The 14,437-nt window shown below is 46.9% G+C and overlaps 1 protein-coding gene across 1 annotated transcript; it reads right to left on the bottom strand.

The window, feature by feature from the left end:
- Positions 1 to 3,373: 3,373 nt before the first annotated feature.
- Positions 3,374 to 10,941, bottom strand: LOC118669092 (cytochrome P450 1B1). The gene is made up of 3 exons (XM_036334825.1): positions 10,514 to 10,941; positions 9,039 to 10,082; positions 3,374 to 6,031 (listed from the first exon to the last, which is right to left on the bottom strand). Exons 2-3 carry the CDS (start codon positions 10,079 to 10,081, stop codon positions 5,443 to 5,445), a joined length of 1,632 nt encoding a protein of 543 aa, XP_036190718.1. The 5' UTR covers position 10,082; positions 10,514 to 10,941; the 3' UTR covers positions 3,374 to 5,442.
- Between the last annotated feature and the right edge of the window lie 3,496 nt (positions 10,942 to 14,437).

The following is a 14,437-nucleotide window of genomic DNA, read 5'->3' as shown; positions in this document are numbered from 1 at the left end:
ATAAGGAACAACTTGATGATGCTTTTCTCAGAAGAGATGAGCGTTGTGAATCTTTCTGGCACTTCACAATGTCACTTACTCCCTGACTGTGGTGTGGAATGCGCCCTACACCAAGGAGGCACATCGCTTGTGAAACTCCAAGGATCATAGGGATTAAAATAGAGACCAACTAGACTATGTACTCAACATGGGCAGACTGGGGAGTGAGCAGCTATATAGCAGGAAGACAGCAGCGTTGGAGTCAGTGCATCTCTAGGGAAAATCCCAACATTGCCACTTCTAAATGTATACTTTTGGCATGATCCATTCCTGCCTCCTCACAGGATTGTGTGGTATGCATTCCAGTGATCAGCATGGTGATTCGTACATAGTCAGTGCTCAATATACTTTAGTTCCATTTCTTCCCCTCATACCTGACACATACTGAAGAGTGTTCATGAAGCCTACACGGGTGAGTGAATAAAGGAGCCACACACATAGGCTGTTGTTTGCCTATAGCTTGCCCATCCCTATTGAAACTAGATTATTTTTCTCCAGTCTTCTGCCTTCAAAATAACTGCTTCCGAATGTATTTGAATGTATCAATTTCCTTTTTCCCCCCTCTAAGGATTATAACTCATAGGTCAGAACAGGAGAGCAGAGAGTATGTGAGTCATTGAACCAAAGTAAGGGAGAGTTAGCAGCCAGAACTTCTGTAGCCCTTGTGCAGACCGATGGACCGGCTTCGAGGTTATAGAAATGACCTTGATGAGTTTGCGACAGCCACGGCTGTCTTATGTCCCAAGCTGCATTCATTCCCTACCCTGAGCTCCAGTCTGCTATTCTAGCACATTGATTGAGTAGAACCCAACTCTGCTTGACATTTTTGTCAACACCTGACCCCAATTATGATTTTGTTAAGGAAATGTTTTCCTTTGAAAATATTTACTTCAATTGTCCTGAAACTTTATGACCATTTCCAAGATCCTGTGTTAGTACATCTGGAAAATAAGTGAATATTCTGTTAAACCAATTCATAGCCATACCCTTGGCTGCGAAAGTCATGTTCTCAAGCCAGTGTATCAATAACATGGTGTGCAATTTTACTTCACAATTTCTCTTCTTGTTTTCACAGTAATGGGAGCTAAAGTCTGGAAGAAATCAGAGCCCTTGGCACTGCACAGTGCTGCCATTGGGGAGGGTGGGGCAGTGAAGGCCTGGAGACCACAGAGGGACCCTGTGAAGCCAAGTCTTTCCCCAGGTAAATAAGGCATCAGAAAAATATTCCCATATAGTGTATTACAGAGTATGCTCATCCATTCTATTTTATTGGACATTAATTGCACTTATTAATATATATGTATTTTAAAAATGAATGAATGAATGTGTATCAACCAAATAAAACATGTTAAAAAACAACAACAAGAAATGAATGAAATACTCAAGGAAAAGATTGATGTGCTGTTGCAAAGAAAATATGTGCCCTGCATTTTTTAGATGAAGCAGAAATATAAGGCCAGAGTCTTACAGTCCCACTCTATTCAATCTTTCAAAATTAAAATGAATTCCCATTAATTTTGACTTTGGTATTGTTGTTTGCCATTCAAACTGAACGTCTGTGTTGGTTCTTACAAATTCAAAAATATCGAAGTCAGGAATTTGGTAGGAAACTGAATGCTGCAAGCCTATTTTAAAAAGAAAAAAAAAAGGAAAGGAAGGAAGCAACCTAAAATGTAGAATGACCAAATAAAATGCTTACAATGCAACATTTTAAGTCAAGCACTTAAAAATAGTAGTTGATAGGAAGGCCTGACCAGCATGGCTCAGTGGTTGAGCATCGACCTATGAACCTGGAGGTCACGGTTCGATTCTGGATCCCCAATGTGGGCTATGCAGGAGGCAGCCAATTGATGATTCTCTCTCATCATTGATGTTTCTATCTCCCTCTCCCTTTCTCTCTGAAATTAATAAAAATATATTTTAAAAAAATAGTAGTTGAAATGAATAGATGCATTAGGCTATATTTGCTACAACATAAAGTAAAACGTCATAACAAGATTATGAAAGTGCTTTTTATTATTTCTGTAATGTTGTCCTACTATAGGTAATTACAGATACAGAATTTTTAACTTGGTATATTGAACAGTAAAAGCTACATATTGATGCTGTGTCCCCAAAACCTATTTTAGGTACAACGATCCATTATAGTCACTATGTACAGATAAAAAGCATACATGATAAAATACAAAAATAATGAAAGGTTAAATAAGAAGTTATCCTTGAGTTATAAACATCTAATGAAGTATAGCTTTTTATTACACATTTGTTTCATACCTAAAAACACACAAATGAATATATAATGCTATGCAAATATCTGATCTAATATAGATGTAATATGAAAATATTAAGGCTATAAAAGTATTTCACAGGTAAAGGCTAAGTTCTGAGACATGAAGGCTTTTAGATAACCCACAAAACAAACCTGAGACACCTTCTTTTTGTTTTGGAAAACAAGCAATTTTCTTACAAAGTCAAAGCTTTAATATATAAATGCAGCATTTATATATTAACTATACTTTACTGCAATTACCTGGAGTAGACGTTCTGACTATAATGGTGACCAGCAAGTGCCTTTTTTCCTCTGGCAGAAATAAAATGAGGTTTTCTGATTAGCCAGTAACATGATTACTATAGCCCCCAAATTTGATTATTTTTATTTGGTTTAGGGTTTGCTTTCCTTCCTTTAACTAGGGTAGAAACATATTAAATAAACCAGCTAACCTCTAAGCATCCACCTTACTTTCTTCTATATAAGCACAGCTTTCCCCCTGCTGAAAGCACCACATTAACTGAGCCCACGTACATAAAAACTGCATAAAAACAGATTAAGGCACATCTGGGTCTGGTTTACTTAACGAGGCATCCAGATTAGTATGTGATTACTGTGCTGCCACACACCTCCCAGCATAAGTAGGATAAGGCAGCCCAAAGTCAATTTCTCAGCCCTGCTAGAGGGAGGGGGGAGGGAGGAGGGGGGAGGGGAGAAGGTAATCATATTTTGGAATTGCCAGTACCAAAAAATGTTAATTGGTAAGCCTCATTTCTATAGCTGACTTTAGAGCCTTTAAAAATACTGGCACAAACAGTTTTTCATATTCAAGATGAACGACTATGAGATTTTATAATTAAAATTATGTGACGTTTTGACTAATAAAAAATTTCAAATTACAGCTCTGGCTGGTGGCTCAGTTGGTTGGAGCATCGTCCTGTACACCAAAAGGTTGTGAGTTTGATTCCCGGTCGGGACACGTAACTAGGTTGTGGGTTCAGTCTGGTCAGGGTGCATATGGGAGGCAACCGATCGATGTTTCTCTCTCATACTGATGTTTCTCTCTCTCTCTCTCTCTCTCTCTCTCTCTCTCTCTCTCTCTCTCTCTCTCTCTCTCTCTTCCCCTTCCCTCTCACTAAAGAAAAATCAATAAAAACATATCCTCAGGTGAGGATTAAAAAGAATTTTGAGTTATAAAATAGATCTAATATGTTGTGGATTTTTAAGTCTACTTGAGATTTAATATAGGTACATGAAAAACATCTTTTTTCTAAATATTCATTATTTCAAATTAATTAATTTGGAATGAGTGGTTTAACCATCTTTCTTCCTTTTCAATTTTTTACTCTTTTCTCTTTCCACCCCTACACACACAACCATGATACACTCCTTCCTTTATAATTTTGATGAAAGTTAAATCTTCAAACTTCATTTTGTACTCTTACAATCTTCCATCACTTTTTTAAAGGTTTTTAGATTATTTGTACAAACTAAATGTGTGCATTTTGTTCAAGCTTTATGTTTTCACAGTTACCAAAGGGACGGCTCACTGGGTTGGCCATCTTAGACAACACAGTTTATCCGATCAGCTTCAGTGACACACAATGCAGTCCTCAAAACAGCCTCCTGAGACTACCTTCTGACTCTGACTTTCCAAAACACTGATAGTAATGTTATTTTTTAAATAATTTAAAAGGAAAACTAGGTCTGTTATAATGGAAATTTTCCCTCTTCTTTCTTAATAAAGATAACATTCAGGTAATTTGTTGCATTGTTCGCTGTTCATCAGGAAACACAGATGAAATTTCTCTGCGTTCCAATGGCTAATGGTGAGATTTCCAGTAACTTCAACTGGTTCTCAATAATCAGAATGTCTTTAAAATTAAATTAAAATTTAAGCATGCCAAGAGTTTGGGAATTATAACATATTAACTTGATCAATTTTTAAAAGAGATTCTGTATTATGAATAGAATTTTTATAAATATATTGTAAAGTAATAAGGAAGACATCTTGCAGACCCAATTTTTAGATTTTTGTGTTTTGGATGAAAGACAAGACTGCTTCAACTTGGTTTCCATGTCAAAAATAGGAAATTAATCTAACTCATTTCATGTATTTGAGCCAGAATTAGTTGAATTGGTTATACTTTTCAATTTTCTATGACAATATAAAAGATATATATTATACAACCTTTTCCTGACCAAAATAATTAATACTAAGAATTTAATAATAAAATAACTAATACATATTGCCTATGAATAATTATATATGTATACATACTGAGTACTATTGGGTGATTTTTTTAAAGCTATGCTAATTACTGAACTCAGTGCATTGCAATTACATAATTTAAAGCTTAGCTGGACTGGTAAATCTTGCTTTTTTTCGGGGGGGGGGGCGGGCGGATGCTGCTTATAATTGAAATTCTGTACTTTGGCAATCAACACAGGTTGGAATGTTTTACAATTTAACAATTTACATTTTATAATTAATGATAAATCACTGAAACCCATTATAATCATAAAACCAACTACTATTAATTTCCTTTTCAGCAAATGACTTTATGAATCACTCAAAAAAATATGAGAAAGCACATCAGTAGGCCAAAACATAAATCCGTCCACAGATACCAGAGCCTAACTAAGCTATTGTATTGACAAGGTGAGAAGGAACTTTCGGGTCTGAATCTTTTCCCTCTCACCCTCAACCACATGTCTTACACTGAAATTATGTGCCTTTGCATATTCAACAATATATTCTAAAACTTTGCTCAATACGGTTTTCTACGGCTGTTCAGCACACACAACATCCACCTGCGATCCCACCCACGAAAGCATGGAATTGGAAGTACCTTTTCATCAGGTAGTTCTGCATGTGTGCCCAAATGTGTTTTATCTCCAAAGAATGCTCTCTGGAGAAGTTATTACCAGCATTCGATGTATGTATAAAACTTCTTTGGGCCTCTTCACTCTTGGACTGAAAAGAAATCTTCCCAGAGCTCCTGCACAGCCCAGTGCGGATCTGGGCTCACTTTAGAGGCGAACTGAGAAAGTGGCACAGAGGAGCTGGAAAATTTTACTCCCCATCCCCCAAAACTTGAGTCCTTCTAAAATTCCAGCTTGCTTCTGGCTTCTCACTGGCAGTCTTCCTCGGCTTGCAACGTTTGGACAGCCCTGTCGAGGAGCTCCATGGACTCTCTGAGAGTGACGTTGATTTTAAATGACTTGGGTTTAATGGTCAGGCCGTAATTAAAATCCATTTTTGCGGGCTCGTCGGGATTGGCCTTGAAATTGCACTGGTGAGCCAGGATGGAAATGAAGAGAAACAGCTGTGTCTTGGAAATCTCTTCCCCAATGCAGCGCCGTTTGCCCATTGAAAAAATCATCACGCTGCTGGCCAGGTCCTTGTTGATGAAGCCGTCCTGGTCCAAGAACCGGGTGGGATCGAAGTCCTCTGGGTTAGGCCACTTCACGGGGTCATGATTCACGGACCACTGGTTAACAAACACCACCGTGTCCTTGGGAATGTGGTAGCCCAAGACAGAGGCGTTGGCGGTGGTGGCGTGAGGAATGGTGATGGGCACTAAGCTGGAGAAGCGCATGGCTTCGTAAAGAAAGGCCATGATGTAGGGCAGTTTGGGCTGGTCATCCAGGCAGGGCAGACGGTCTCGACCCACGACTTGATCCAGTTCTGCCTGCACCCGAGCCTGCACGTCAGGGTACCTGTTTGGTTTTTAAGGCAGAGGGAGAAAACGAGTGAGGAAAACTCATTCTTCTTTCACGTAGAAAGCACATTACAATTTGTTTTAATCCCACTTTCTTTATCTGAGTCAGGGACTGACTTAACTTTTCCGTGGCTCCCCCCAAAATAATCTAAAACAATTTCTTAATTTCTCACTAAATTGCAAGATGGATAAGTTGGTAGTTACATTTCCTGGAATAGGCCTCACATGGCTAATGTTCTCTTTCCTGTCATAAGTCAAAATATGTCTAAGTTTTCTCAGCCTGAGAAAGGAGGATAATGGACAAGGCCAACTTCTCCAATAGAGGAAGCAGGCACAATGCTTAGGACTCACAATACTTTTCAGAGGCCCAAGAAATGTTTTCTTTCTTCTTTTTTTTTTAAATCAGAAGAGGGGAAAAAATGAACTTTTCGGTCAAAGAAAATGTTTTAGCATATAATTTTAATATATTTATCTTTATACCAATATAGTCATAAAATATAATTTTATTTTTCATGGAGTAAGGTATCTACAAAGACAAAAGCACCGAAGGCCCATAAAAGTTAAAATGTAGCCCTGAAAGAAGATCATTCTCCCCCCCCACCCCCCCACCCCCGCTCTAGCCCCCGGCCGTTTCCCTACTGTTCTCATCTGTACAAAGGTGATTGGTATGCTGATAGGTAAAGCAACATGGCTTCTAAAATGTGAAAGCAAATTCCCCATGTTCATGAGATTATGGTACCAATTGTAATACGTATTCACTGTTGGTGACATAAACTAGCATAATCCTTTTGGAAAACAAAATCTTACTACAAAGCAAGGTCCAAAAGGGTAACCTCTCCCCACTCTTTGTAAACCGGTAATCCTCCTTGCAATGTATTTTCAGGAAATAACAAATACAAAAACATATAACCACAACAATGGCTGAAATTTTTAAAATGTAAACGACAACTGTAAAGCTCAAGCAATGGTTATATACAATGATTATATTACTATGGCAAAATATTATGTAACCATCAAAAATTACTAAAGTGGACATGTTAGCAATCTATCAATATGATTTTTTAAAATTGTCAAAATAAAGTTTAAAAGATGGGGAAATAGCCATTATAAAAAGAAGTAAAAAAAATGTAAATAATTATTGCAGCCCTGAAAAAAATATATAAGCATGTATGTGATGAAATCCGGGGTGATTTGAAAATATTGCTTTGTTAGCACTCTACTTCAGGGGTCTGCAAGCTTTTTCATAACGGGCCAGAGGGTAAATATCTTAGGTTTTGCAGATCAAACCCTCTGTGTCCCAGTTATTCAACTCTGCCCGTGCTGTAGTATGAAAGCGGCCATAGCTAATAGGTAAATGTATTTTCTTCCTTTGGATAAAACCTATATACAGAAATGGCTAGTGTAATGTGTCAACCCATCATATTGTCTTTTCACCCAAAAGAAGAAAAATGTACTTATCAGCTATATTGAATTGAAAGTGACCCCAACATTGTTTTATTTCCTTTCTCTGCCCAATCTGTTTCTAAATGAAAAAGAAAGTCTGTTTCAAAAGATAGCATGTTTATCTGAGAATGCTAAAGATCTATTGATCCCCTTTTGGGATGTTTTCTTTCTGACCTACCTGCCCCCACTATGAGTTTCTGTGATCATAATACAGAGAAGCGATTTTAAATATACAAAATATTCAATTTGTGAAAGTGGCCGCACAGTATCTAAGGGTTGCAGTATTGCAGTGGATTCTAGTAAAAAGCTGTCTTTGCCTTTCAGTATCTGAGGCACCAGAAAATTCAGCATTCCCCACAGCTAACTTGAGCCACCAAGAAATGTCACAACCAAGATTTCTGGTCTCTCCAGGCCATCAAGACTCGCCTTGAGCCAGATTGCCCCTTGGGGTCGAGTTGCTAGACAAGCTACAGGCCACCCAGTTAAATCTGAAATGCAGATAAACAATGGCTAATCTTTTAGTATAAGTATGTCCTATGTAAAATTTATTTTTTATTTGCTAAATCTGGCACCAAGTGATACCTGGAACTTGTCTGATTCTTGCGTTTACGGAGCTTGTCTGAGACCTTAATCAAGGTGGTCTCTGGGGACCAGTTAACCGACCAAGAGGGGCCCAGGGGCCAGGAGGTCCGCAGAGGCCTCCTGGGTGCCCTGATTGCCTTTCTGGATGCTGTTCTGCGCTGGGTAAAAGTGACTGCTTCTCCAGTTCTTTACCCGGAAGACACTTCTCTTACTCCCAGCGCGGCTGTTTCACAAAATCCAGCACAAACCGCTGGTTCCTGACCTCCCTCCTAAAACTTCCACGTGGGCTAACCAACCCGGGGCCAAGTCTCAGGGCCTCCAGACCGGCCTCCGAGGGTTCCTTTCCCGGGGAACAAAGCCCGGACTGGCGGCTGGCGTTTAGCGCCCGGCCTGGGAGGCCTCGGATCTGCGCGGACTGGCGGAGCGGATGAGGCTGCTGTGTTTGTTTAACGTGCTGACCGAGTTACCCCTTCTTTCCGAACCGAACCGTCCCAATGGCGCTTCTCCTGTGGCAGGAGAAGAGATCTGGACTGATCTGCGGGCACTTAAAAAAGTCTTGTTTTTCCAGGGGGTTTCTCACAAAATGTGTGCCTACTTGGAGACGCAGCGACAAGATCAGAGATTCGGAGAGGTCCCGCTGGGTGGGGCGTGCCCGCTCCCGTGTCTCTACCCCCCTGTTGCCTGCCTGGCGGTTTGAGGGCGTGACATCAGATTTGAGAGGTGGTGGCCTGGAGCGAAACCTCAAACCCTCCTTGCGCGCTGGTCGCGATCTCAGCCTATGCTGGTCTCACTGCACCCTTTTTTTGGTTTTGTTTTATTATTTTATTTTATTTTATTAAAGTATTTCATATGTGTTCTTATCTCCCCATTGCCCCCCCCCAACCCTCCCCCGCCACACACACACACACACACACACACTCACTCATGCACCTTTTATAGGAGGAGAGGGAGGCCCGACCCACGCCTCCTGGAGGCTTTACCTGGTGAAAAGGATGAGCAGCCACTGCAGCGCGGTGGAGAGCGTGTCCTGGCTGGCGCCAAAGATGTCGGTGACAGTGGACGGCACGTAGTCTTCGTCCAGCCGCGCGGCGCTGTCGCCCGAGCCCTCGGCCGCCTCCTTTCCCACCGAGAGGATGCAGGCGTCCATCAGGTCGCGGGGGGCGGCCCCGGGACGGAAGCTTTCGCGGTGCCGCAGGAACTTGTCGAGGACGAAGTTGCTGAAGTTGCGGTTGAGCTGCTGGAACTCTCGGAAGGTTGTGCGCACCGGGTTCGGGAAGCGCAGCAGCCAGGGCAGCACGTCCACCAGGCTGCCCGCGCCCACCGTGCGCCCGAACTCCTCGTTGTGGCTGAGCAGCTCGCGGAACTCGGCGTCCTCGTGGCCGTAGCGACAGCCGAAGCACACGGCGCTCATGACGTTGGCCACGGCCACCAAGGTCAGCGGCCGCGGGTCGAGGAAGGCGCCGCCCGCGCTGCCGCGCACCAGCAGCTCCACCAGCTCGCGCGCCTCGCCCAGCACGTGGCCCTCGAGGACGCTGCGGCTGCGCGGCTGGCGCGGGGAGAAGGCGCGCATGGTGCCCTGCGCCGCGCGCCGCTGCGCCTTCCAGCGCTCCGAGTACTGGCTGAACGCCAGGCTGCGGCCGCCCGACACCACGCGGAAGGAGGCGAAGGGCGGCCGGTCGGCGAAGGCGGTGGCCTGCTGCACCAGGGCCTGGCGAATGGCGCGCTCGCCGTTCAGCACCACCACCGGGCAGCTGCCCAGGCGGATCTGGAACACGTCGCCGTAGCGCCGCGCCAGGCGCTCGAACGAGAGGTGCGGCGCGGGGCCTATCGCCGCGGCGTTGCCGATCAGCGGCCACGCAAAGGGCCCCGGGGGCGCGGACCCTGGCTGGCGCCGCCGCTGCCGCAGCAGCCACTGGCCCACGTGCACGGCGGCCAGCACCGAGAGGAGCAGCAGGAGCGTGGCTTGCTGTGCGGACAGCGCGATGGGCAGCAGGGGGTCGTCGAGGCTGAGCCCGGTGGCCATGCTGAAGAGAGAAGGGCAAAGGCGTGACGTGCAGGTGTGAGCAGAGAGGGGCGGGCGCCCCGTGCCCCTGTCCGCGGCCTCGGGCTAAACCCTACGCTGTCGGGGAGGGAGGCCGCGGGTGGGTTAGGAAGGGCTGCCTCACTGGGGAAGCAGCTGAAGACGCCCTTTCCCATCCCAAACCCACTCCCCGCAGGAAAAGGAAGGGGGCGTGTTTCTGCTGCTCCGCCACTCAGCCTCCCTGTCCCTCCGCGGCCGCCTAACGGTCCCTGCGATTCGGGGACAACACGGCGGGCATCGAGGCGGGGGCGCTCAGCTCCCTCTAAGTGACTATCACCCCAGCCCTGCGCCTCCCCGATCTGCCCCCCTCAACCCCCCATCTGCGAGAACCCAACAGGAGAGGCCGCGGGAAGGCAGCTCCGCGGACACACTGACCTGCAAAGAGGCACGGTTTCCAGCGGCGAGCGACAGCGGGCTCCGAGAAGGGGCGGGGGCAAGACGACAACCCGAGCGTCTGCAGAAAGTGGGACGCCCGCCCCGGACACCTGCTGTGAGAGCCTTAGCGCTCACTCTGGAGCCAGGAGGCGCTGTCAGAACTCGGGGCGCTGGGATGGGGATGGGGACCGAGAAAAGTGCCTCCTTGGCCGAGCCCCGCTGCACGTGCCGCCTCGGCAGAACCGGGGTTTCCTAACAGCGTGGGGATTGGGGTTAGGGGTGTCTGAGTGGAGGCAATGCCCAGCTCTCACGACCCCCCGAGCTGGTGGCTCCGACGGCTGGAGGCTCAGAGGCGTGGCCCGTTTGCCCACAGCCACTCTGCAGAGTCCAAACGCGCCATCCGTTTTTAAGGTCTGAGTCGAGGGAGGAGGCAGCTGGACCTGGCGGGGGCGGGGCGCGCCAGAGGGCGGGGCGCGCGGGGACGGTCCCCGAGGCTCGGACTCCGGCTGGAGTCGCCGCACGCAGGTGGTCACGCGAGGCGGCCCCGGCGCGCCCCGACGGCCTTGGAGAAGGGTCTGGTGATTTGACTAGTAGCGGCTGTCTGAGCCTTTCGCGCACCCGAAAACCGCTCTTCATCCCAGTCACCCCCGACGGTGGCCGCATGGTTTCCGCGGGACGCGCTGCGGCCAGAATCTGCCCCTACAGGCTGAGCGCTCCCCGAAACTCCCTTCCCTTGCAGTGATTTCAGCTGCGGGCCCGAGAGAACACTGCTCGGGGTACTTGGGCGCCCCGGCCAGGGAGGGAAACCTGTCCGTCTGGAAAAAAGGAAAGTGTGGTTTGTGGTGCGGTTTGCCCGACAGCCTCCCTGGTTATTTTATCTTAACGTTCGCGTAAGCAGATGGCCCTCCAAGGAAGCCTTTTTGCGTGCGCGCAAAGTTCTCCGCGCGCAGCGATATCAAGAATCCCGGAGCGACGCCGCCCCCCTGCCCCCGGCCCCGACTGTCCCTGGCAGCAGGGGCGGGGCGCCGCTGGCCCCGAGGTTTCCCGCGGGGAAACTCCTCCGGTGGCGCCGCCCACTGGAGGGCGCGGGGCCGCGCAGGCCTTGTCTGCAGTCCTGGGGCACTGGGCCCAGAGCCAAGCTGGGGCAAACCGTGGGGGCTGGAGAGGAGGGGGAGGGGGCTCTCTGAAGGTTCCCGGAGGAAGGAAGGGGGCGAGGAGGGGGAAGAGGAGGGGGAGGCAAAGGGCCCCGCGACGGAGAACTTGATCGGGTTGAAAAGTTCCTCCGCTGCCGCCTCCCCCTTGCGTGCAGAGCTGTGCCTTGCGTGCGTCGCTTCTGGAAAGCCGGCTCCAGTCATATCCCTCGGCGCTTCTCACGGCACCTGACACGCTGGGGCGGCGACGGGGGTGGCGGCTGAGGGCGGGGTGCTGGCCGCCACCACCCTCCGCAGCGCACGCACAGCTGCGCCCGCCGGGCCCGCGAGGTCGGGCCGCCACCCGAAGGCCAGGTCTGGGTGCGTGCGCTGGAGGTGGGGACGCTTCTTTCAAAGGGGCAGCCGCAGGCCGGAGGCGCAGGAGCCAGCGCTGGCCTCGGGCTGGCGGCACCCGCTCCTACCGGCTGGTACTTTGAGAGGAAAGGTCTTCGCAGCAAGGCCGGGGGAGGGCAAGCCCGTGGGAAAGGTGGGAAGTCTTAGTTCATCAGGTAGGAAGTGTACCTCTGGGCCTCCAAGGACGTCAAGCGTAAATGTAAAAGGTGTGCGTTTACCATGTGACAACCCTGTGTTTTGGAATTTTACTGGAGCTTCGAGTATCTGTTTCCCGATTACAGAGGAGGAATCTGGGGTTCAGAGAGGTTATGTGACTTACTCAAGGTAGCACAGCTAAACTGGGGTGGTGCCAGAATTTGAACCCACGAAGTCACACTCCAGATCCACCATACAAGTTTATGCGAAAGGAAATCCTCAGATAAAGGGCACAAATGCCTTCTTGCCTGTCTGCTCTCCCATTAGCTGGAAGAATTTTTTAAACTTTTATTTTTCAATTACAGCTGGCATACGATGCTATATTAGCTCCAGGTGTACAGCACAGTGATTAGATATTTATATACCATAGGAAATGATCGCTCTGGAAGACATTTTTTTAATAGTTGTTTTTCTTTGAGAATTGAGGATTCTGAGGGTCACACAGAAAAAATCGTATGCTGCTCTTTTGCAATTAAATTGGTTTTGAATAAAAAGACTTCAGGAGAGACTGAAACCAATGATAAACATCTGACCTGATAAGAAAATGCCTTCTTGTAAAAGTCTTCATTTGGTAGTTTTTGTTGTTGTTGTTCGTTAATTCTCACCAGAGGATATTTTTCCATTGATTTTTAGAGAAAGTGGAAGAAAGGGGAAGAGACAGAAACATTGATGTAAGAGAGACACATCCATTGGTTTCCTCCCACACACACCCTGACCAGGGCCAGGGGATTGAGCCTGCAACCTAGGTACGTGCCCTTGACCAGAATCAAACCTGGGACCCTTCAGTCCTCAGGGCGATGCTCTATCCACTGAGCCAAACCGGCTGGGGCTTATTTGGTAGGTTTTGAGAGATCCTCTAGAAATGATTTCATGTACCATTCCTGAAAGCCTTTACCACAGTATCTCCTCCAGAATCAGAGTGGAGTACTCACATCGATGGTGAAGTTGGTTTTTAAGCAACTGTTTATTTTTTTAAAAAATCTTTATTGTTGAAAGTATTACATATGTCTCCCTTTTCCTCCCATTGACCCCCCTCCAGCCGGTCCTACCCCCTGCCCCAGGCCTTCACCACCCTATTGTCTGTGCCCATGGGTTATGCATATAATGCATACAAGTTCTTTGGTTGATCACCTCTCGCCCACCCACTGTCCCCCACCTTTCCTCTGAGAGTCTGCACTGTTTCATGCTTCCCTGTCTCTGGGTCCACTCCATTCATCAGTTGAGCAACTGTTTAAATAGCATTGGTTTCCCAGAGCCATGTTTGCCAACATCTCCTTTGAAATGAGTTTCATAAGGACCTTACAATGTCCAGCTTTTGCAAGCTTCTGCATGTGTCAGTCTCTCATTAGACTTTCATTTGGTGGACGGGAATTGTCTGTGGGCTAATGCCAATTCTGCGCTATCAACATTCCTGAAAGCCTTTATCACAGTGTCTCCTCCAGAATCAGAGTGGATGGAGGGTTCCTTTACCAGCGGTTCTCAACCTGTGGGTCGCGACCCCTTTGGAGGTCGAATGACCCTTTCACAGGGGTCGCCTAAATACATCCTGCATATCAGATATTTACATTGCGATTCATAACAGTAGCAAAATTACAGTTAGGAAATAGCAACGAAAATAATTTTGTGGTTGGGGGTCACCACAACATGGGGAACTGTATTAAAGGGTCACGGCATTAGGAAGATTGAGAACCACTGCAACCAAGCAAATTCCGTTCTTAAAAAGTATAAAGCAAGGCTGTCCCTAAGACCTCTTGTGTAATTCCTGAATAATGTCTTATAGTTTTTAGATAAACTGAGTGCATGTCTTCCTGCCACAGCACATAATTCAGGCATGTCCTCCATGCTACGGTGGCACCTTGAGCTTAGCTCTTGTACTAGGACATGCTTTAAAAAAAAGCAGAGGAGCCCTTTAAGAAAATGCCATCAGAAAGATAAGCCCTTATCAGTTATGACAAACTAAAACGAAAATAACTGGCTGTGGTAGCACCTTCTTTGGAATCTGCAGGCCCCAGGTTCTCCCAAGCTCTATTGCAGGGCCCATCTGGTACCTGATGAAGAGATAGGGTAAATCCAAAGTGGCCAGTGGGTACCCCTGATCCAGCTCAAGGTGGGTCCCCTCCCTCTAGTGAGAATTCACACCAAGCCCTTTATCATCACAACTTCTCGACCAAAGTCAGTATCTAAG

Source organism: Myotis myotis, unplaced genomic scaffold, assembly GCF_014108235.1.
Source record: "Myotis myotis isolate mMyoMyo1 unplaced genomic scaffold, mMyoMyo1.p scaffold_m19_p_14, whole genome shotgun sequence".
Taxonomy (NCBI): Eukaryota; Metazoa; Chordata; class Mammalia; order Chiroptera; family Vespertilionidae; genus Myotis; species Myotis myotis.
The sequence above is the reverse complement of the archived record's forward strand: the minus strand, read 5'-3'. Positions and strand labels throughout refer to the sequence as shown.